The 23380-nt window shown below is 46.7% G+C and overlaps 1 protein-coding gene and 1 long non-coding RNA gene across 2 annotated transcripts; one reads left to right on the plus strand and one right to left on the minus strand.

The window, feature by feature from the left end:
• Positions 1–345: 345 nt before the first annotated feature.
• Positions 346–18041, minus strand: LOC135898922 (uncharacterized). Its single transcript, XR_010563458.1, has 2 exons — positions 17901–18041; positions 346–508 (listed from the first exon to the last, which is right to left on the minus strand). It is a non-coding gene; the product is annotated as an uncharacterized lncRNA (long non-coding RNA).
• On the plus strand, positions 15286–21486 carry LOC135898864 (uncharacterized). The gene is made up of 2 exons (XM_065428078.1): positions 15286–15476; positions 17913–21486. The coding sequence occupies exons 1-2, from the start codon at positions 15407–15409 to the stop codon at positions 19112–19114; spliced, it is 1272 nt and encodes a 423-aa protein (XP_065284150.1). The 5' UTR covers positions 15286–15406; the 3' UTR covers positions 19115–21486.
• The last annotated feature ends 1894 nt before the right edge of the window (positions 21487–23380 follow it).

Raw genomic sequence — 23380 nt, forward strand, 5'->3', positions numbered from 1 at the left:
TTCTGAATGGATTCTAGTTTGGAAATATCCTTTGAGACGCTGTGTTGGACTGCACCGCTTTCGCCGCAGGCCTACGTTCCCCATGTCCATTTTACTCGCAGCCGATAACGCTACGAAGACGCCGTGCAACATTGAACTGCTTTCGGGATCGGCCCACTTCGTAACAGAGCAGCAACATTTCTTCGCCGGAGTGAAAAACTCGCGGTGCGTCCATCGTTTAGAGACGATTGGACACCTTAATGCTATTCGCAAACTGTCTTACGGTTGGTGGGTAATTGTCGATATGTTTTGTACGATGATTGTTCTTAAAGATGGCACACACCAAGTGACACATACTCAGTGACGCAGGTTGCAATCAAAGCGGTTTATTGAAGAGCGGAACGCGCCTGGTGGCAGATGTCCGGTGACCCATGTTGGCGTCGAATAGGTTGAAGAGCGGCACGTAAACCCACTGGAGTCATACCTGGCAGTCGCCTCACTTGGCGTCTTTATGCGCAGCAGGTATGTGCTGAAAAATGTATAGTAGTAATACACAAATCCTTTGCAAACTTGATCTGTTCATAACAAATATACAGCCTTCTGGTTTACAGGCAGGTGTTATGAGTACAGACCTCAGCGATCATAATAGTGTGTAATCCATGTTTACATAATAATGCACTAAGAGCAACGAAAACACAACCGGCGGCACCCTTTCAAGAAATAACGCTTCACACATTGAAAACTTTCCAACAGAAATTTAGAAATTTTGATTGGAACGGAATATTTAAAGAAAGCGATCTTGACTGCTTATGATAAGTGTTTAAATCATTTTCTTTCGCTATACAACGCTTCATTACGCCACAAGTTTTTACGAACATTTTTACTGACTTCGGTATGCTGTACAAAGTGTATTTTCCGGGAGGCCGGAGCTAGTCAAGCTGCTTCTCAGCTTTTTCTCCCAGCGTTCCTCATCTTCACGATGAAAAATAAAGGAACTGTTAATTGTGGCTGCTGTTGTTGTTTCGTGAAGGAGTTTCTCTTCGAACTGCTTCCCGCTATCGTCACCCATCTCGAACTCCTCATTTGCATCATGCTTCGTATTCCGCACAATATCACCAGAGATCACAGACCCTTCATATGTCCCGGCCTGTCATCAATAACACGCAACCGTCCACAGAAGTGTCTTTATAACGCTTATTTTCATGATCTTGGTATTTTTCATAACTCGCTGTCGTCGTTCCTTTCCGAGCTTTGCCTTGTTTGTCATAGTTTTATGCATTGTTTAATTGCCCTTCTCCTCCTTTTCATTTTGCATTTACATTGCGCTTTGCTGTATCTACTCTCTTCTTTTCACAATTGTTCTTTTTATTCATTGTTACTTATATATTATATTTCCCTGCAGCGTTCTTGTTTTTTTTTTGGGGGGGGGATTTTAATTTATGCGTGCGCTAGCACTCAGACTTTGGGGTTGTTCCTGGGCACGTTGTTCCTGCGATTGATTGATTGATTGATTGATTGATTGATTGATTGATTGATTGATTGATTGATTGATTGATTGATTGATTGATTGATTGTATAGCGCAGTGGGGAAGTGGTAAGTGTGACGAAGTGCGAGGCGCGTGGAAAGAAGTCATGGTTCCCGCACTTACATATGAAAACTCAGTTTTGTCTCTAAATAAAATGACTGTTGGAATATTAGTTTCATAGTTTCGAAAGGAAAAACATAGGCTAGCGTCCTTCAAAGTACGAGAACCTCGGAGCAAAATTTGCTTTCAAAAACGACTGAAGAATACGAAATAAAATAGACTGGCCGATAGAGAGAAAAGGTAATTATATATATATATATATATATATATATATATATATATATATATATATATATATATCATAACGTTTATTTAAAAGAAAAAGAAATGCAGAAAGCGAGTGGGTAGAGCCCCTAGTCCAGGGCCCCACTGGCTTGAGCGGTCCGCCGTGCTTGGTCGAGGGGCGCTAGTTGCATCTCCCGATCCTCGCTGGCGAGCCAAGTCTCCCACTGCTCCCTTCCGGAAAGTTTGCCGGCTATTTTTGGTGTATTAATTTTGGGTGGCCTGTTCTGGCAGTCCCACGTAATGTGGGCGAGAGTTGGCCGGCCTCCGCACCAAGGACAGCGAACGCTGTACAGCATTGAGTGAATGACATTTTTCAAATAAAGGTTTGGAAATGTGTGCGTCTGTATTCGGCGCCAGTCATAAGAGTCCTGCGTGGATAGGTCAGGGTGTGGTGGACTGTACTTTCTTCGCTCGCGCCGCTGGTGCTCAAGTATGTCTCGTGGTAAAAAGGGGTTTTCGTCAGAGTGGTTGACCGCTCGGTTGACAAAAGCACGAGCTGCGCCGTCCGCTCTCTCATCGCCCTCGAGTCCTGCGTGACCCGGGCATCAGATGATCATGTGTTTCTGCGTTAGGTTGGATCCTAATAGGTGAGTGGTGCTGTGTGGTAGCCTCCCGGTGAGGAATAGTCTACAAGCGACTTGGGAATCTGTAAGAGTTATCGACGATTGTTCCAGAGCGTCCTTAGTTTTAATAGCTAGCGCGATGGCTGAAGCTTCTGCGGTATTCGCAGATGCAACTCTAGCTGTGGCGCAAAAGGTAAGAAAGAGCGCGGGTAAGGATGTTAACCAGAAAAGCGTCTATGGTTAGCTGCCCTGCTCTGGGGAAGGGGAATAGAAAGAAGAGAGAAAAAGGAAGGCGGTGAATGTGTACGCGGGAGCCGACATTCGGTCAAAGGCGCCCGTGCATGCCAGTCGTTTTCAAAAAACAGAAAAGCGCCACCAAAGCTTTCTGGGCCGATGATCGATTGGGACAGCGTTCCAGTACCGTCTGCACGGTCAGCGCACAATCCTCTATAGTCGCCGCAATGCATTGGACATTGATTGTCTTTGTATAAGAACATCGACTAACAGGTGGAGTAAGAGAATTACGAAACTAACTGATAAATATGATGTTAACAGTGTGAACAACGGCAGGGAAAATGGTGTTAAACATAATGTCAGAGAGGAGGAAACGGTGCATCAGTAGGTGCAATAGAGAAGAAGACATTTACATGGAACTATATCTAACAACCAAAAAATGACATCAAAAGAGAAAATTTTTTTGATAATTAAAAGAGCTTTTCACTACTCTTCGAAGACAGGTCAGGATTTCCCAGAACATGCTGTTATTGAAGAAAATTTGCCAACCAATACTATACTTTCGTGGCGAGTGGAAATAGCGCAGAAGCCATCAAACTCAATTTGTTAGTATGCCGAGGTGCCCATGCAGAGGTAACTGAGTACGTAGTTACCCTGCGTGAGAGCTTGTGCATTAAAGATAACAGATGATAAGTTATTGAATCTATATTGAAGAATAGTAAAAGATGGGGTAGGAGAGTATTTGTGGTGAAAAGGTAGGCAACAGACATAGTGAAAATACCTTATTTTTTAAAGAAAAAAAATTAGGTTTCACGGCTTGTCAACAAGAAACATGGACATTTAAACATGGACATAAAAACGCAGAATAAAGGTAAAAGTCGTGTGCTTGGTGGTATCGGCTACCACCCGGTTACATAACAATCGTCCGTCCGTATATATGCTCATGAAAGACATTGCCACGTAGACTCCTCGCAACGTTGCCTCGCAAGCAAACACATTTTTTTTTTCGAGCTCGTGACGTCGAAGAAGTGCATTTATCTTTGACAGGTTATGTATTGAAGGTCGGTACATGGAAATGTCAGGTAATGAGTTACAAGGTGCTACGCCGCTCCAAACACGCCTGTTCATTTCCAGCCAATAAGTGAACGTGCACCACCTCTTTTCGGCGGATTCATTTTCTTCGTGAGGCAAGCGCGGGTTCCGGGAAACAACATTCACACAAGCATTGTTCGCACCTTGGAATAAGACAGTTGATTGGAAAACAACGCTTTGAAGCTGTACTATCGGTGTATCAGTGGGCCTGGCGCACAATGCTCAATCTCGTGCTCTCCTTTGTCCAAGTGTTCGTGGATGTACGCAGACCGAACGATGGAACACTTATGTCGCGCTTGGATTGATACGGCTCATCAACCTTCTACGAATCCGTGATGCCTCGTCCGATTGTCCGGCTAACACCTTCGCTGACGCCATCACGTCACATGGAAAAGATACAAGCAGCATTTCGACCAGATCGTCCCTTTGGTATGCGAATGACACCGGCGACATCGTGGGAACCACACAAAAACCGAAAACAGCAGCGCGGCAAGATCAGCGGGCTCGGTGGCAGCGGCCGGCGCACGATGCTAAATTTCGTGCTCTTCTTTGCCGAGGCTAGCGATAAATGTTCATTTGCCAAGTGCGCAAAGAAGTAGTTCTGTACAATGTAAAATAATTTACACCCTAGAAAGTGAAAGAGGGTGCAAGTTATTTTACAGTATAGGCCTTATAATGCTGCTGAGTCCACTGTGTCTGCTATATAACGTTTCCATATGGTATTACTAACATAAATATTTCCGAAGTAACACATTATAAGTATCTAGGACTCTGGATCACAAATGACCTCACTTGGGCTAAGCACCTTGAATATGTAGTATCTAATGCTAACCGCAAGCTTTATTTTTTAAGAAGGGCTTTGAAACTTTCTACTCCCACTGTACGCCTACTCGCATATAAAGCTGTAGTTTTACCGATGCTAGACTATGCATGTGTAATTTGGGACCCTTTTACTAAAACTGGCACTAACAAGATAGAAATGGTGCAAAGAAAAGCAGCTCGTTTCATTTATAACAACTTCGGACGCACTTCAGTGACATACCTCTTAACAAAAGCAAACCTGCCACCATTAATGCAAAGAACTCGTGTATCACGACTAAAATTTCTTTTTCAACTTATTAACGGTCATTATAAGACAGATCTCACGGGAATAATTACTTTTTCATCTGGTTATGCTACTAGACAGCGACATAGCCGAACAATAACCCCATTTAGTACACGTAATAATTGTTTTAAGTATTCCTTCTTTCCTCGAACAATCGTTGAATGGAATCATCTAACCAATGACCAAGTTTTAAAATCATCCCTTTCGGCGTTTGTTTCAAGTATTGAGTAACAATTTGTTTTCTTGCTGCGCCACTGCTATGTTTAAGCTCCGTTAACCTGACTTGTATTGTTTTCGTTGCCTATACTATAGTATTCTTACATATGTATTGTTTCCCACCCTGCTAAAATCCCCAATGGGGATTGCAGTATTGATAAATAAATAAATAAATAAATATTGATGCAAGTCGTTTCATGTCACCCACTTACTTCTTTCTTTTTTACTCGCAAGTTAGCGGTGATGTCGAGGAGAATCCCGGTAGGGATAAGTTAGACCAAACCTTCTAAATGGTCACTGCAATTAAGACTTCATTGGCTTCTTTAGAAAACGGACTGCAGAGTGTGCAGCGTAGGCTATCAAAAGTGGAACCAGCATTGCCTACATTAGAGCAGTATCATGAAAAGTTGACGGGTGTGTAGCAAGTCAGTGCAGTGCGCACAGTGGTCAACCAAATTAACAAAAAAAATTAACTTAGAGAATCGCAGTCGCAGAAATATCGTTATCTATGGTTCGAAGAAAACTGCTCGTGAAGATAAAGTGTCACTCGAACAAAAACTGTCAAATGACGTCATCAATAGCATTCTGGGCATCGAGGTACGTTCACAGCGTGTTCACAAAGCTTGACCTAAAAAGAAAACTAAGAGCGTCCAGTTATCTTACGCTTTTATAATTTTACAGAAACATTAATCAGTTTTGCACAATGCTTTGAAGTTGAAAAGCAGTAACATATTTATATAGGAAGATTACTCGGTGGACATTCGCGAAAAGTGCAGAAAGGTGTGGCGGTCAGCCAAAGGTGCCAACGGTGAAAACGTGACCGTGGTACTTTACAAACCGAAGGTGAATAATAACTGTATGTATGGGATTATCGGGGGAAATAAGGGAATCGCTGTAAGACCGGTACAGGGAGACGCTGTTACGCGTAGTAACGATTCACCCTACTGGTGTGACGAAAATGTTCTCTGTTCCCGTAGCAGTGTTAATAAAACCGATAAATAGAGGAAATAACACTACTGCATTGTCCGGTTGTTATTATACTTGCTGAAACTTGGCTCCGTCCAGAAATCCAGGATTCAGAAATGCAGTGCCGCTCTCGCACACATTGCTGTGCACTGAACGAAACGGGCGCTGAGTGGCTATAGCGATGAAAAATCGCCAACATGTACGGCGAGAAACTGGCATAGCAAAACAAGAGAGTACCTGGTGTTTCGTTAAGCTTAATGACTACTCACTCTTAATAGGGGTTATCTCCAGACCGGTACGCGGCCGTCTCGGTACGCTGGGATGGCACAATAATTAACGCAGCATCGGTCAAGGGGGTAACGTCCGAAGTGGCCGAACAGGTGGCAATAGCCATGGCAATGAGAGACCCCGAACGTCCTTACGTATACACAGATTCGCGAGCGGCGGCAAGAGCATTCGCCTCGGGCTCGATATCCCGGGAAGCGGCGGCCGTCCTCGGCAGCGAGGGAGCCGCGGGTCAGCACCTCGTCAAATGGTTTCCAGCCCACATGGGGGCCGACGTGCACCCCGAATTTCCCAACGCCAACGAGCTGGCGCACGGACGCGCGCGAGGACTCACGCACCGCGGCGATCGTGGCGAGCGAGGTGGCGGGGAGGGAGGGGAGCACCGAGACCCGCTGCTCACCTTCAACGAAATAACAACACACTATCAGCTGTCGAGGAGGACCTTCCCACTCCCCCACGCTAAACTCACTAGACCACAGTCATCGATATTCAGGATGCTTCAGACAGGGTCGTTCCCCTCGAGAGGCAGACTGAGCCGTTATTCACCAGAAGTAGAGCCGCAATGTCCGGATTGTGGCGAATCTTACTGCTCGCTAGCGCACATGCTTTGGCAATGCTCCGCGTTAAGCGGCACCGTGTTCACTAAAGAAGAAGACTGGGTGGACGCCCTGCAAAGCGACGACCACCAGACCCAGCTCCGGGCCGTCCAGAGGGCTCACGAAAGGGCGGAGGCTCACGGGCTTCCCGTCCCAACGTGGGTGCGGCCCGCGACCCCTGCCGCCCACTAGACCAAGAGTGGGTGGGGAGGGGTTCCTCAGGACACATTAAAGTTATTTCCTCCTCCTCCAGATTTTCAAGAGCGCCTGAGGAACATCTGCCACGCGTGCATGATTACTTGCACAATATAAAACTAATTATCGTACTAAGATGCTATTAACAGGTGGTTTTAACTTATATGACACAAACTGGGAACAACTCGCCGTTGGTACAAAAGAAAAGCACAGCTGCGAGCAACTGTTACATATAATGTTATGTTTTTCATTATCCCAAATTGTCAAAAAACCGGAACGTGTACAGGGACTACTTCTTCAGTGCTGGCTCTGGCTCCCATGTCAGGATCGTTATCAATGGATACTAGCATAGAAGAAGGTGTCTCGGATCATAAATTTTTTGTGCTGGCTATTCCTAACTTAAACATTAGCACCACTGGTAACGATAAATGTTTGCGTATACCAATTAAAGACGACAACGGAGCTGCTGATGAGGGCATCATCATCATCAGCAGCAGCCTGGTCACGCCCACTGCAGGGAAAAGGCCTCTCCCATATTTCTCCAACAACCCCGGCCATGTACTAATTGTGGCCATGCCGTCCCTGCAAACTTCTTAATCTCATCCGCCCGCCTAACTTTCTGCCGCCCCCTGCTACGCTTCCCTTCCCTTGGAATCCAGTCCGTAACCCTTAATGACCATCGGTTATCTTCCCTCCTCATTACATGTCCTGCCCATGCCCATTTCTTTTTCTTGATTTCAACTAAGATGTCATTAACTCGCGTTTCTTCCCTCACCCAATCTGCTCTTTTCTTATCCCTTAATGTTACACCTATCATTCTTCTTTCCATAGCTCGTTGCGTCGTCCTCAATTTGAGTAGAGCCCTTTTCGTAAGCCTCCAGGTTTCTGCCCCGTAGGTGAGTACTGGTAAGACACAGCTATTATACACTTTTCTCTTGAGGGATAATGGCAACCTGCTGTTCATGATCTGAGAATGCCTGCCAAACGCACCCCAGCCCATTCTTATTCTTCTGATGATTTCCCTCTCATGATCCGGATCCGCAGTCACTACCTGCCCTAAGTAAATGTATTCCCTTACGACTTCCAGTGCCTCGCTGCCTATTGTAAATTGCTGTTCTCTTCCGAGACTGTTAAACATTACTTTAGTTTTCTGCAGATTAATTTTTAGACCCACACTTCTGCTTTGCCTCTCGAGGTCAGTGAGCATGCATTGCAGTTGGTCCCCTGATTTACTAAGCAAGGCAATATCATCAGCGAATCGCAAGTTACTAAGGTATTCTCCATTATTCTCCATTCTCCAGGTATTCCCAATCCAGGTCTCTGAATACCTCCTGTAAAGACGCTGTGAATAGCATTGGAGAGATCGTATCTCCCTGCCTGACGCCTTTCTTTATTGGGATTTTGTTGCTTTCTTTATGGAGGACTACAGTGGCTGTGGAGCCGCTATAGATATCTTTCAGTAGTTTTACATACGGCTCATCTACACCCTGATTCCGTAATGCCTGCATGACTGCAGAGGTTTCGACAGAATCAAATGCTTTCTCGTAATCAATGAAAGCTATATATAAGGGTTGGTTATATTCCGCACATTTCTCTATAACCTGATTGATAGTGTGAATATGGTCTATTGTTGAGTAGCCTTTACGGAATCCTGCCTGGTCCTTTGGTTGACAGAAGTCTAAGGTGTTCCTGATTCTATTTGCGATTACCTTAGTAAATACTTTGTAGGCAACAGACAGCAAGCTTATCGGTCTATAATTTTTCAAGTCTTTGGCGTCCCCTTTCTTATGGATTAGGATTATGTTAGCGTTTTTCCAAGATTCCGGTACGCTCGACGTTATGAGGCATTGCGTATACAGGGTGGCCAGTTTCTGTAGAACAATCTGCCCACCATCCTTCAACAAATCTGCTGTTACCTGATCCTCCCCAGCTGCCTTCACCCTTTGCATATCTCCCAATGCTTTCTTTACTTCTTCCGGCGTTACCTGTGGGATTTCGAATTCGTCTAGACTATTTTCTCTTCCATTATTGTCGTGGGTGCCACTGGTACTGTATAAATCCTTATAGAACTCCTCAGCCACTTGAACTATCTCATCCATATTAGTAATGATATTGCCGGCTTTGTCTCTTAACGCATACATCTGATTCTTGCCAATTCCCAGTTTCTTCTTCACTGTGTTTACGCTTCCTCCGTTCCTGAGAGCATGTTCAATTCTATCCATATTATACTTCCTTATGTCAGCTGTCTTACGCTTGTTGATTAACTTCGAAAGTTTTGCCAGTTCTATTCTAGCTGTAGGGTTAGAGGCTTTCATACATTGGCGTTTCTTGATCAGATCTTTCGTCTCCTGCGATAGTTTACTGGTATCCTGCCTAACGGAGTTACCACCGACTTCCATTGCACACTCCTTAATGATGCCCACAAGATTGTCGTTCATTGCTTCAACACTACGGTCCTCTTCTTGAGTTAAAGCCGAATACCTGTTCTGTAGCTTGATCTGGAATTCCTCTATTTTCCCTCTTACCGCTAACTCATTGATCGGCTTCTTATGTACTAGCTTCTTCCGTTCCCTTCTCAGGTCTAGGCTAATTCGAGTTCTTACCATCCTGTGGTCACTGCAGCGCACCTTGCCGAGCACGTCCACATCTTGTACGATGCCAGGGTTAGCGCAGAGTATGAAGTCTATTTCATTTCTAGTCTCGCCGTTCGGGCTCCTCCACGTCCACTTTCGGCTATCCCGCTTGCGGAAGAAGGTATTCATTATCCTCATATTATTCTGTTCCGCAAACTCTACTAATAACTCTCCCCTGATATTCCTAGTGCCTATGCCATATTCCCCCACGGCCTTGTCTCCAGCCTGCTTCTTGCCTACCTTGGCATTAAAGTCGCCCATTAGTATAGTGTATTTAGTTTTCACTCTACCCATCGCCGATTCCACGTCTTCATAGAAGCTTTCGACTTCCTGGTCATCATGACTGGATGTTGGGGCGTAGGCCTGTACAATCTTCATTTTGTTCCTCTTATTAAGTTTCACAACAAGACCTGCCACCCTCTCGTTAATGCTATAGAATTCCTGTACGTTACCAGCTATATTCTTATTAATCAGGAATCCGACGCCTAGTTCTCTTCTCTCCGCTAAGCCCCGGTAGCACAGGACGTGCCCGCTTTTTAGCACTGTATATGCTTCTTTTGGCCTCCTAACTTCACTGAGCCCTATTATATCCCATTTACTGCCCTCTAATTCCTCCAATAGCACTGCTAGACTCGCCTCACTAGATAACGTTCTAGCGTTAAACGTTGCCAGGTTCATATTCCAATGGCGGCCTGTCCAGAGCCAGTGATTCTTAGCACCCTCTGCTGCGCCGCAGGTCTGACCGCCGCCGTGGTCAGTTGCTTCGCAGCTGCTGGGGACTGAGGGCCGGGGTTTGATTGTTGTGTTCATATAGGAGGTTGTGGCCAAGTACTGCACCAGGGTGGCCAATCCTGCTCTGGTGAGGGAGTGCGTTACCGGTTCTGGTCACCGGGATTAGGCCACACTCCAGGCCTGTTTGTGCAATTTCATCAACACGCGGATTTTTTTTTTAATCCGGTGGAAAATTGCCGGCACCGGGATTCGAACCACGGATCTCTTGCACGCGAGGCGGGTGTTCTACCTCTACGCCACCGCTGCACCCTAAGAAACTATTTAGAGGAGGTGGTAGATGATTTTTCGCTTGGTCCGTTCGGCAGTGCTAATGAACTACGGTTGAAATTAAAAGAATAAATTATGAATTGCAAAAACGTTTTATACCAAAAAAACTCAAGAGAACTAAGCGAAGGTCCCTTTGGATGACGCAGGACATAATTTAAACAGAAACTGAAAAAAAAGAGGAAGAACAATAACCACACAGATATAGCTGAGCTCTCGCGAAATTTAAGTCAGAAATTAAAATTGCAAGGAAAAATTGATTTCCGAGTACCTTAATGAGCTTTATGAAGAACAAACCGCAAATATTTTGAAGATAGTTATCGAAACCAGACGAGAGCGTTAGTAGACTCGAAACTGCTGAGTCAGTAGTCGTAAATTAATGCATTATACGAATACGTTCAACAATTATGTTCAATCAGTGTATAAATATGCCTTTGGCTGAGGCTGATGTCATTTTTCCAGAGATTGTTATAACAGAAATAGGTCTGTTGAACTTACTTTTGAAAATCTATACAAAGAAGGCTCCGGATCTCGATAATATATCCATTACGTGTCTGAGACAATATGTGCAACAGCTAACTTCCTTCTTATACATTATTTTTACCGGGTCACTCAGAACAGCTATACTTCCCACGGATTGGTTATGTGCTAGAGTGACCCCCATTCTTAAAGAAGGAAAGGGAACGCTTGTAGTAAAATACCGGCCCACATCACTAGCAAGTTAATTACTGCTGCGTTTTGATGGAGCACATCGTTAGCAAAGAAACCACGACGTGTATAGAACAAATAATTTGTCATACCCAAGGCAACGATGCTGTAGAAAATGGCTATCGACAACTTTTAGAGATAACAAAAGATTTCGCTTGAGTAATTACTTCTCGATTCCAAACTGATGCAATATTTATTGATTTCTCGAAGGCATGTAATCGAGTCGTACATTTCAAACTAATTGAGAAACTTAGGTTTATTGGTATAGACTCAAAATTAATAGCATGGATATTGCTTATATGTCAATTCGTGCGAAATTCGTCCCCATGAATAATGTTAATTTAGCTTCGCTTGACGTGTACTAAGGTGTACCGCAGGGGTCGGTGTTAGGGCCATTATTGTTTCTCATATATGTTGCTAGCGTTGCGACTTGCGTTGAGGATGACGCAAAAGTGTGGCTGTTCGCCGACCTTGAGGTGGTGCGTATCTGTGTGGGGCAGTACAGATGACCAGAATCAACTAAACTCGTAACTATAGATAAAATCGTTCGATACGTGGGGTACAGAAATTAACATCAATAAAACAAATCATATTAGTAGACACCATAAGAAGTCGTTGATTACATTTGATTATAAATTGATGGGCTCGTGATATAAAACGAACAGACGCTATAACATATTTAGGTATAACCATTCCACGTCGGCTAAAGTGGGACGTTCACATGGAGAACATATGCCCTAAAGCATTCAAAACAATCGGGTTCTTCACTAAGGAAGTTGGCTGCGGCCATCTGCCTCTGTCAAGCTAACAGCATACGAATTCTCGAGTACGGTAGAATAGTTTGGAACCCTCGTAAGGTGTAGGTTACATATCGGTTGGAAAGAATCCAAAATCAGGCACCTGCTAAGTATTCTCGCCACTATAGCGTGAGTGCTCTTCATAATGTAGCAGGAATATCTACTCTTGATTGCGCACGATGAGTGACTGCAATGACGTTCCTTCTCATGCTTTATAACGATTGTGCCCGCATAGATAAACACGAGCACTTGAAACCGCCCCATCGTCCCTGAGGCCATATGTCACCCGCTGCAACACATTCAAGTTCTCCTTTGTTTCTTTTATCTGTAGAGATATTGAACGCGCTGTCACTGGAAGTTGCCGAAACAGGCTCTGTAGACAACTATGTAGTGAAAGTGGAATCATACCTCCTCATATAGTAGAAATAGTGATATGTACTGTTCTTTGTTTGTATGTTTGGTAAGCGTGATAGTGGCCGCTTATATCTTGGCGCCATTTGACGTGCATTTTTTTTTTGTTCACTAAGCGTAATTATTTGTTTGCTGTACCCGTTGTTTGCTGTTGTTGTGTTGAGCAAATATGTTTACCATATGTGCTTCAGTGTGCACTTCATAACCCACTTCCTGTAACAGCATGTGTAAGGCTGTCAGTTTTTGTCAAATAAATAAAATAAATAAATATGAGGGACACCGTAGTCGAAGGCAATAGATTACCCCCCCCCCCCCCCCGACCTTCTAGGGTTTCTAACCATGCACCTAAATATACGAGATCATTTTTTTTATTCGAGCTATAAAAGCGAATCTTGTCTCATCCTCAGCGGATACAAATATGCCATGAAAGGTTCTACGTGTATACGATATGGATTCCCCATTCCAGTGTGCATAAATTTAGTATTCCGCAATCGAGAAACAGCTAATATCTGAAAGCACGCACGATATTTTTATGGGTAGCCGCCTGCTTATATAATGCATTCTGTCAGCCACATTTCTTGCAAAATTGCCAAAAAAAATGCATTGCAAAAAACGTTGCAGGTAAATTGCTCTTTCACCAATCAGGTGTTTCCTTTGGAGTGACCCACACGCTACACGGACCAAGCACTGGAGTGGCAGTATACTTCATCAATCATCAAAGTTTTGCCTTTGAACTTTCGCTGCTGTTTACTTCCGGAAGCCGGAAATTAGACTTCGATGCCAAAACAAGCGGGGATAAAGTTCGAAAACACGGGCTTTGTATTCGAGCAAGGACGATCCTATCTCTCGTGCTCACTACCTTGTTACATAAAGGCTTCGGTTATTCCAAACTTGTGTGCATAAAAGAAAAGGAAGGAGAAGCACAAAAAACACAACCGGGGTCGCGCACACGTGATTGCTGAAGTGAACCGATAATAGCTCATGCATCACACCCGCACCTGTTGTAATAATAATATTTGGGGTTTTACGTGCCAAAACCACTTTCTGAGGCACGCCGTAGTGGAGGACTCTGGAAATTTCGACCACCTGGGGTTCTTTAACGTGCACCTAAATCTAAGCACACGGGTGTTTTCGCATTTCGCCCCCATCGAAATGCGGCCGCCGTGGCCGGGATTCGATCCCGCGACCTCGTGCTCAGCAGCCCAACACCATAGCCACTGAGCAACCACGGCAGGTTTACCTTTTGTGGACACGTGGCTGCAAGTTTGAAGTGTTTCCACCAAGCGGGTTCCTTTTTTTTCCTGGTAGCGAAGTGCTCTTGCGCAAGGACCGCTTTCTCGAGGCGTATGCTGCAGCCTCGTGTGCAGAACAAACTCGGCGAGAAAGACAAGGCGAGCGTGCTCGAATGGATGGAAAATGAGCGTGGCACATCGCCCTCTGACTTTTGCGCGTTCTCCTGCAAGACCCTTTCACAGCCACTTCCGACAAAGACGATCGCACTTCCCTAGACGCCATCACCGTAATAAGAATGCGTCTGTCGCGCAATAAGCGTTCTGATGAATTGGCGTGTCCTTGTGCTTCACTGCAAAAGTTAGGGCCCCAGTTTTCGCGAAAGAAACAGCGAATGTTCTGCTTGAAATACAAAGCTTAAGCTATAGCAGAGCCACAATTGAAATTATCAATGACATAAAAATATATGTTAATGGCTGTGTTTATATGAGTCTGTTTGGGCAACCCCGAACGTGTACCTTAACCATAAGCTAATGCGTATGCTGTTCTACATGTTGGTTCATCGCGCCCTCTCTCCTTTCTTTTGTATTATAAGTATTTCTTCTTTTTGTTTCTGAGTGTTAACAAGCGTGGTGACATATAAGTAATTTTATTTAAATTATGGGGTTTTGCATGCCAAAAACCATGACCTAATTACGAGGCACGCCCTAGTGGGGGACTCCGGAAATTTGGATCACGTGGGGTTCCTTAACGTGCACCGAAACCTAAGTACACGGGTGTTTTCGAATTTCGCCCGCATCGAGATGCGCCCGCCGTGGCCGGGATTCGAATCCCGCGACCTCGTGCTTAGTAGCCGAACACCATAGCCACTAAGCAACCACGGCAGGTGACATAGAAGTAAGACGTGTTGCCTATAGCTATAGACTGTAAATGTTAGAAGCTCGAGCGCTCGTGACCTCACAAATTAGACGAAACCACAGTCAAACGCGTGCGCTAATAATAACAAAAAAACGTCAGAAAAACACGACAACACCTTCGCGGGCGTGAGAACGCCACCTCTGTAGTGTTACCGACAAACGGGCGGGCTTAGCAAACCCTCTTAGAGGCCCGGAGAGCGGCTTTTTCGTTTTCAAAACGCGTCACTCGTTCAATCGGCTTATCGCCACGCGGGCATGGTGGACCTGTCTTCTTTCATTTTCCTGCTGTTGTCGCGCGTCTGTTACAAGCCACGCGCGAGAACGAGTGCCGGAAGAACGTGAGGGCGCGCTTCACCCGATCCAAGAGTGAGGGGGGGAGGGGGGGGGGGATAAACGAGACAGAACGAAACACAAAAAAAGAGCGATCTCGTCTCCCCCGGGCTCATCGCGTGCGTGCAATTAATCGCGCTTGCGTGACGAAGTCGCTTCTGGGAAAGCGCGCGCGCGGGACGCTTATCTGTGGCGGCCGCGAGGAAAACCGCTCCGAGCACCATGCGACGCGTCTCCCTGCTCCCCCTGCTCTGGCTCGCCGCCGGCGCTGTCTCCGCACAAGAACAGCATGGTGAGCAGCAACCATACGTATACCCCGCCGTGTCTGTGAATACTGCGACAGTATGTGTGTGTGTGTGTCACCAAGTCTCGAACTTACATATACGAGCAGAAGACGCGGGGAACGATTCGGGCGTGCGTTCATAATGGCACCAACGACGGCACCTAACGAGGTTCCTGCAAGCACGTTTTTATAGCAGCCTCATCCAACAGATTGCAACAGGTGGTAAAAGTCGAAGGAGCCGTTTTCCGGAGGCGCCGCAGGTCGTGTCGCATACGTCTCGTCGTGCCGCGTGTGTCCCGCTGACGCGTCAAACGATGCAGTGTACGATAGTTACTGACGCACTGTCAGCTCAGAAAAAGAAAGGAAATCAACACAGGAATTAAACAGGAAGAGACAGAGGCGAAAAGAAAGCGGGCGGAAAGGAAAGCTTTTTTGTATTTTATTTTTTTTACTTCGTCGTCTCCCTGCGCTTATAATTTGCTGCGTTACAGTGCTGCGAGATTATCAGTGTTTAGGGAACACCAATCATCTAAACGATCACCTGGTGCACTCGTCAGTAACAAATTGCATGATGTAAAAGTAATAAGTCGTGTCTGACACTTTGTGTCTCGTGTATACTGACACGGCAAACTTTGAACCCAGTGAAACCACACGAATGTATAGCGACAGCGCGATGCTCAACCATCGCCGCCTGGAGAACAGATCGCGACGAGATGTCAATTTTGTGTTGCACACATGCGCCACGTGATGCGGCAATCGTGCGCAACTATCGGCCCGGCAGATCGATCGCCACCGATGGAAAGGTACCATCGTGCGGTTCTCGCTACGTCCTCACGCCAGTTTTTTCCAGTGAACCTTAGCGTTCCACAGCGCGTGAATGGTTTAATAATGGCAGTGCGCTAATCGCAGAAAGCGTATATAAGAACGCAGAAACGGTATGAGCGTGAACCTCAAAATGCGCGCCTCCAGGCAACTCAAGAATTTCATTGATTTGCCTCGTATATAAAGTGCGCCTAGATGACGTGGCAACCACCCTCACCTGCTCAGTATACCGGAGCAATGCAGCGCTTTTTCAAATGGCAGCGGAGACCGTTAACTGGCAGCGTTTGCAGAACGATTGCACCTATACAAGCCACGGTGCCTTGGAAGCAGTGCGTGCGTGGTTTCCTAATCGGAGATCTTCGAGGAAAAAGAATGTACGGAAACCAGACCGCGCGGCTGCGTATACATTCCGGCGTGCTTTTAGAAAAAAGTACGTGCGTATAATAAACACGTCCTGTGTACGAAACAGGACAGTGGGGACGCCAGCATAGCTTCGTGGCAGTTAGTTTGAAGTAAAACGTGTAGTGCATTCAGAGAGAACTGTATAACGTACGCGGCGTCACACATTCGTGCAAGCTTGTTGTGAGATTAGCGAAGACCGTTCAATAAAGATCGCCTTGAGCATTGAAAGACAAAGTTGAGACCGATGTACGACAGCTGATTGCATGGATTTAAAATCTGTGCGCGGAATTTAAAAGGGGGGGGATCGTAAGCTTCGGAACGCCTAGCAATAATTATTAATTGCTAACACCGCTTGGCTGTCTTCTTTCAAGAAGACTTTTTGAGTGGCTGTCTGTATGTATAGTATGTCGGAATGCCGGCACAAACCGAAAAGAACCCCAAGGGTATCGCGATGTTATCATAGAGAAATATGATGTTATCGAGCAAATGTAGCGGTGGTGTTGGCAGTAAGCGCGAAACTGTTTTTCAGTCGGAGTAACTCACACGCGGGCGCGATAAGTGTCTCGCGAAGAAGCCAAGGACGCTGGGAAACCACGCGCACGAAATTTCAATTTCGTTTTCTTGTGTTCTGTTGTCCTTATACTGATCCGAAGTTTCTTATCACGAGTGCAATGTAACAGGGGTACTCGCATATATAGAGCATGGCTTGTGCATACTTGGGCTTCCTGTCTCTATGTATTACGGTATTTTTTTTTTGTTAAATATGGGGTTCTACGTGCCAAAACCACTTTCTGATTATGAGGCACGCCGTAGTGGAGGGCTCCGGAAATTTTGACCACCTGGGGTTCTTTAACGTGCACCTAAATCTAAATACACGGGTGTTTTCGCATTTCGCCCCCATCGAAATGCGGCCGCCGTGGCCGGGATTTGATCCCGCGACCTCGTGCTCAGCAGCCCAACACCATAGCCACTATTACGGCATTACTCTTTATTGTTTTTGCGTTCCTTCATCTTGTAAATTTGTTTTGTTTGCTGTTGTTCTTAATACACAGTGAGACATTTTTTTTTTCTTTGTCACTTCCATCGTTTCCCTTTGCTGCGTCCTCAGTAAAAGCATTGTTCTGGAATTTGCGTTATGGGGGGAAGAATCCCCAGCAGCCAAATTCATGACGTCGCATACCTATGGTTAACAACAAAAACGACACGAACCTTTACCTGCAGGAGAGCGACGCACGTGGGGAGTGTACCTGACTGCCGCTTCGCAGAAGCAGAACGGCAAGTACAGGCTCCTGGAGCTCAACTGGTACGGCCTGCCCTCGCACCTTCAGGACGTCGCTTCCGTGCACCTCTTCAACACCGACCCGCACGTGGCGGCGCACAACGTCAGCTGGAATCCGCTCGAGTCGTACCGCGCCGCGGGCCGCGACGGACGACGCACCACGGCGGTGCCCTTCCCTCGCTTCAACTGGACCAGTCTGACGACGGACGAGTGTCTGGGCTTCTGGGCGGTCCTCTCGACTCCCGAGAGCCCCGTGGCCTCGACGTCCTGCCTGAGGGCGCGACCTCGCTGGATGCGACAGCACTGCCGCGAGCTGGGCCACCTGCGCTTCGTCGACCTCTTCGTGCCGGGCACGCACAACTCCGCCATGTACGACATCGCTTCGCCGGACCACGTGACCATCTTCGACCACTTCCTGCTCAACCAGGAGGAGACCATACTGAACCAGCTGCTGTACGGCATCCGGTCGCTCGACCTGCGGGTCCAGGAGAGCCGCGGCGAGTTCTGGATCACGCACGACCTCATCAAGGGTCAGCTCACCGTGCGCGACGTGCTGCGGCAGGTGCGCCAGTTCGTCGAGGAGACCGGGGAGCCCGTGCTGCTGGACTTTCACCGCTTCACGACGGGATTCCGGAAGCGAGATCCGCAGCCGCACGAGAACCACGTGCGCCTCGTGCAGCTCATCACCGAAGAACTGAGAGGCCTGCTGCTGTACCGCAACGCGACGAGGGTTCCCCTCGCCGACATACTGGACGACTGTCGGGACAGCGCGTCCCTCGGCCCGAAGGTGCTGTTGTGCTACAACCACCCGTACCACGGGCCGGGCGTCGAGTTCACCGGCTTGGGCGTCAAGCACCTTTGGGCAAACACGAAGGACCTGTCGACACTGCAGAGCTTCCTGGACGAAAAAGTGTGCGAGCCCACGTTCGGCACGCCCACGTCCGCCATGGCGCAGACGACGGCGCAGCTGCCTTTCCTCAAGAGCAACCGCAAGATGGCGCAGGAGGTCAACTTGCACGTGACGCGTTGGTTCAGGGAGAACTGGTGGCGCTGCGCCAACCTCGTGGCCACCGATTTCTTTCTCGGCACCGACATGATAAACGTCGCCGTAGAGTCAAACTTACGCAGGGCTCGCGATAGTTGACGAGCCCTTCGGCGCGTTAGGCGAACAACAAGTGCCTAGAGGGCTGTTTTGAGTTCTGACCTAAAGAGCGAATTCCAAGAGAGTGATGCGCGCGTCGGGTTTCCGGTTTCGCGAGGACAGCCGCTTCGCTATAATTATTAGTTGAATGTGCAGGACGCGAACTCCAAGGGAAAGCATCTCTTCAATATATTCCAGTGTACACAGCAGCTTAATTTTGACCAGGCCCACTGCCTAGCCTTTCCACAATAGAAGCGGATCTGAAATGCCCATTCGGCTAACTCTCGTTTCTTTTTGTTTTCGTTAAAATGATGCTGAAGCCACATTACATCTTGAACACCAAAATGTTGTTTTTAACGGGGAGCGGGACACTGTGTGGACTGTCGTGTTATATTTGCAGTCGGCGCATATGTGATGCTGATCGACCTTTCCGGCAGCTGTAACAAAAATGTAAAGAAAGGGAAAGCGAGCAGATGGTAGGACTTTTGTAAACCAAATGAATGACCGGCAGCTTGTACATAGGCTGAACAAAATATACCATATAGGTCTACTACAGGCGTTAGCAAAGCACGCACAAGATGCAAATGCGATACTCATCAACATCGTTTTCAAATAAAAAAAATTATGCGTATATTTGTCTTTCCTTAGATAAGAGCATCCCTTCTTTGAGATGTTGGTTTATTAGGGCCTATAGTTTTAAACGTTGGCAGTTGCATGCCTTTCCGCAAATTCTATGTTATCCGCTAATTACCTGATGATAACGTGAGGGAATGCGTGAGTGATAACGGAATGCCTTCATTCGGTGTTGCCGAATGAAGGCATTCCGGCAACACCCCCCTTTGCTGCAGACAAGAGTCATAACCCAATGGCAAGGGCCGGCGCCTAGCTCGATCAGTCCGCATGGTTTTCCGTGTTCTGAAGTGCGGTTTCGTCGATAATGTCGTTCGGCGCGAGCATGGTATTGTCGGTTGTACGCTTGCCACCAACGCCCTGCCCGCCTCAACACAAACGCAAGACGTGGCGTACATTGAACAACCTGCTCTAACACATAATACTGAATTATTACGACAGCGCATACGTTTGTGCGCAAGTCCGCAGGGGAAATGTTTCGCTGTTTGACTGAGAAAGAACGCAAGGGAGGGAGCTATTTACAGGAAATAAAAGATGCTTGCCTGTGTATACTTCTGCGCACATGCCACTATGTATCGAACAATATTTAGGCTGTATACCACACATTACTTTCTGTGTATTGACGACACGTACGATTCATTTGTCATTTGAGCACGAGTTAGGAGTCGACAAGGGCTCTCTATGCTGGAGTTGAAAGATCCGTGTTTTGTTTCTTGGTACCCAAGAACACCTGTTTCTGTTATTTACTTCATTTCTCTTCTTATTTTATTTTTCTGAAAGGAGGCGTTTCATTACACCATCTCTACATGATCAGCACAGTTTACCATCACACACTATTCAGGATCAGTCCACTTTACTCGGCAAAATGACTAAGCAGACGCACCAAACCGCGAGAAATGTGTGTGTGTACTCCAGCGAGAATATTTAGGTACTTTTGTTGTATTATTGCGCGATTCCGCAGAAAGAGCGGACCATATATCAGTAGGGGCACATAGCACAGACGGTTGTGTATAAGCAGTCGATTATTTATATTAGTGCTGTCCCGTGTGTGAGCTATTGGGCGAGAAACTGCAGCAGCAGCACCCAGCAGCAGCCACGGTCAGCAAAGTCCGCGAGGATTTGCAAACAAGGTTTCGCATCAAAACGATCATTGCGGAAAAGTCAATGCGAGGATATACAGTTGCAAAGCTTGTACATGCTGTCATTGATTGCAGGAAATATGTCGGAATCACGCGAGCTCTTTCTAAGTATTTAGGCCTCCGTTACTTGCGTACTCTTGCGTGTGAAAATAATTTCAGCGTTTGTGAATGTGGAGTGGAAGGAATTACAGTGACGTAAAGTGCAAGGCGATGGGAAGCAGCAGCTATATTGCCGCCAAAAGCGCAGTTTAATTCTGTTCGCTGAGGCAGACCCCCTGAATTCAGGGGCTTACGCTGAGGAAAAATGAGGCATCACCTACGGAATAACAAGGTCTGCGGGCTCTGACCGTGACGTTATGATTGCAGCGCACGAGAGTTGCGTCGCTTCGTCGAGAACTTTTCGTTGCTGGATACATATCGACTTTTTCATTGTTGTTCGTTTGTCTGGACGTGGCGACGCGGCGCGTCATCAAGCAAGTTAGACCGTGCCTATGTGCCAAGCAATTTAGCTCAGTATGTCTCCCAGTCTGATGTGATAACGTTACCTTCACCTCCTGCTTATATTTCCGATCACAGACCAGTCATACTTGAAATTTGCTTCCCTGCTTCCTCATCAATAAAACCTTGGCGCCTCGACATCCGCGTTCTACATGACGCTCACTCGTGCTCTAATTTGTTAAGAGTCTTGCGCGCCTCTCTCTCTAGATCTGACCTATAGAGTCATGGGACGCGCTCAAGGTGCAGTGGCGTCTGCATTGTTCAGTTGAAGGTCATGCACTCAGACGACGTATGTCAGAAGAACTGGCGGATACTGTCACGAAGCTCCGTATTGCCCTTCGGATCAATCAACTGACTCCGCTGATGCGGTCATGGCAGCGACAGCTACGGAGACGTTTCGAGCGCTTCATCGCAGCGTCGTCTTTGTCAGCTGCTGCTTGGCGATGCAGACGTAATCCATGCGCACATCCTGAAGTTCTGCGCTTTGCAAGAAACTCGCTTTTCAGACACTCGAATGGATTCGGTTCTGCGGCCCCAAGAGCACTTCCTTTTACGTCGCCTCCCGCGCGTGATTATTCGCTCTTTGTAACGCATTTTGAAGACATGGCGTGCACGACTATGCAAATAGATCCTGGTTCTCGACGATCTCGTACAATGCTTAGTGGGCTGCCTCAGGTTCTACGTGAGGCAGCTGACCGTCCTTGTGCACGACCATCAGCTGATGAGGTAAAGAAAGGCAGCATCTTCCATGAAGCGTTGCTCTGCCCCAGGGCCGGACGGGTTACCCGCTGAGTTTTATCTAACGTTCTGGGAAGATATTGGTGCCCCTTTCGTATCTGTTATCAACCGCTGCTTTGAGAAATGGATTCCCGGCTAGTTTTCTCGACGGCCGTATTGTGGTGATACCTAATTAAGCACGATACATCCAGTTGGTCCAGAGGAATGGAGGCCAATCACGTTTCTCAATGTTGACTACAAAATCTTCACAGTTATTGTCACTCGACGCATGGGAAGCTTGATGCCTTCATTATATAGCACCATCAGGCGTGCTCTGTCCCAGCGAGAGAGATACACAGTCACTCGTTTGTTACGCGTCACATAATGACGCACACATGGTGACCAGGTCAGCACGAGGTCTCTTGCTTGCACTAGATCAAGAAAAGGCATGCGATCGCCTTGAACAGAGCTACATATTTAATGTACTGATCTCGTTCGGCTTTTCATCAAATTTTGTTGAACTTATTAGGAATGCCTATTCAAATATCCGAAGTACATTATTTCTTGATGGTCGTGAAAGTGCAACATTTCTCGTCACTCATTGCGTTCGTCAGGGGTGCCCTCTGTCCCCAGTACTCTTTGTGCTCATCCTGGAGCCATTTCTACGCTCGGTACTGAGAGACCCTTACTAGTGCGGTCTCCCACTGCCTGGTAGCGGTGTTATGAAGGTGACAGCCTTCGCCGATGACATCACATTGTATCTGAAGAATGAAGACAGCTCATCCCGTAGCCTTCCAATTTTGAGTACGGAAATATTTCAGGTGCTGCGCTAAATTTTTCAAAATGTCATTATTTGTTCGTTGGTTACCCACAGACACGCCTAAGTTCCCTTTTCCGTCTTCAAAAGAGCGATTCTATTCGTATTTTAGGCCTTGATTACACCTATGATGGCATATCAGGCTCTGTGTGGCTCTCAATTCTTGAAGTTGTAAGGCGAATTATTCAGGATGTTCAAGGGTATGATTTACCCTTATTAGAAAGAAGGTATTTAGCCCAGTCAGTATTTTGCGGCAATGTGTGGCACGTTTGTCACATTGTACAGCGACCACTACGGGTCAATAGGTCACTGCAGTCCCTTCTTGGTTCCTTCCTCTGGTGGGGCAGTACAGAACTGGTCTGCCGCGCGGCACTTGGGAAACCACGCTCTTGTGGTGGCTTCGCGTTCCCATCCGTCTCTGTCCGTTACCGGCTGCTTGCTTTACGATTTCTGCTCCGCCTGTTACAG

Source organism: Dermacentor albipictus, chromosome 1, assembly GCF_038994185.2.
Source record: "Dermacentor albipictus isolate Rhodes 1998 colony chromosome 1, USDA_Dalb.pri_finalv2, whole genome shotgun sequence".
Taxonomy (NCBI): Eukaryota; Metazoa; Arthropoda; class Arachnida; order Ixodida; family Ixodidae; genus Dermacentor; species Dermacentor albipictus.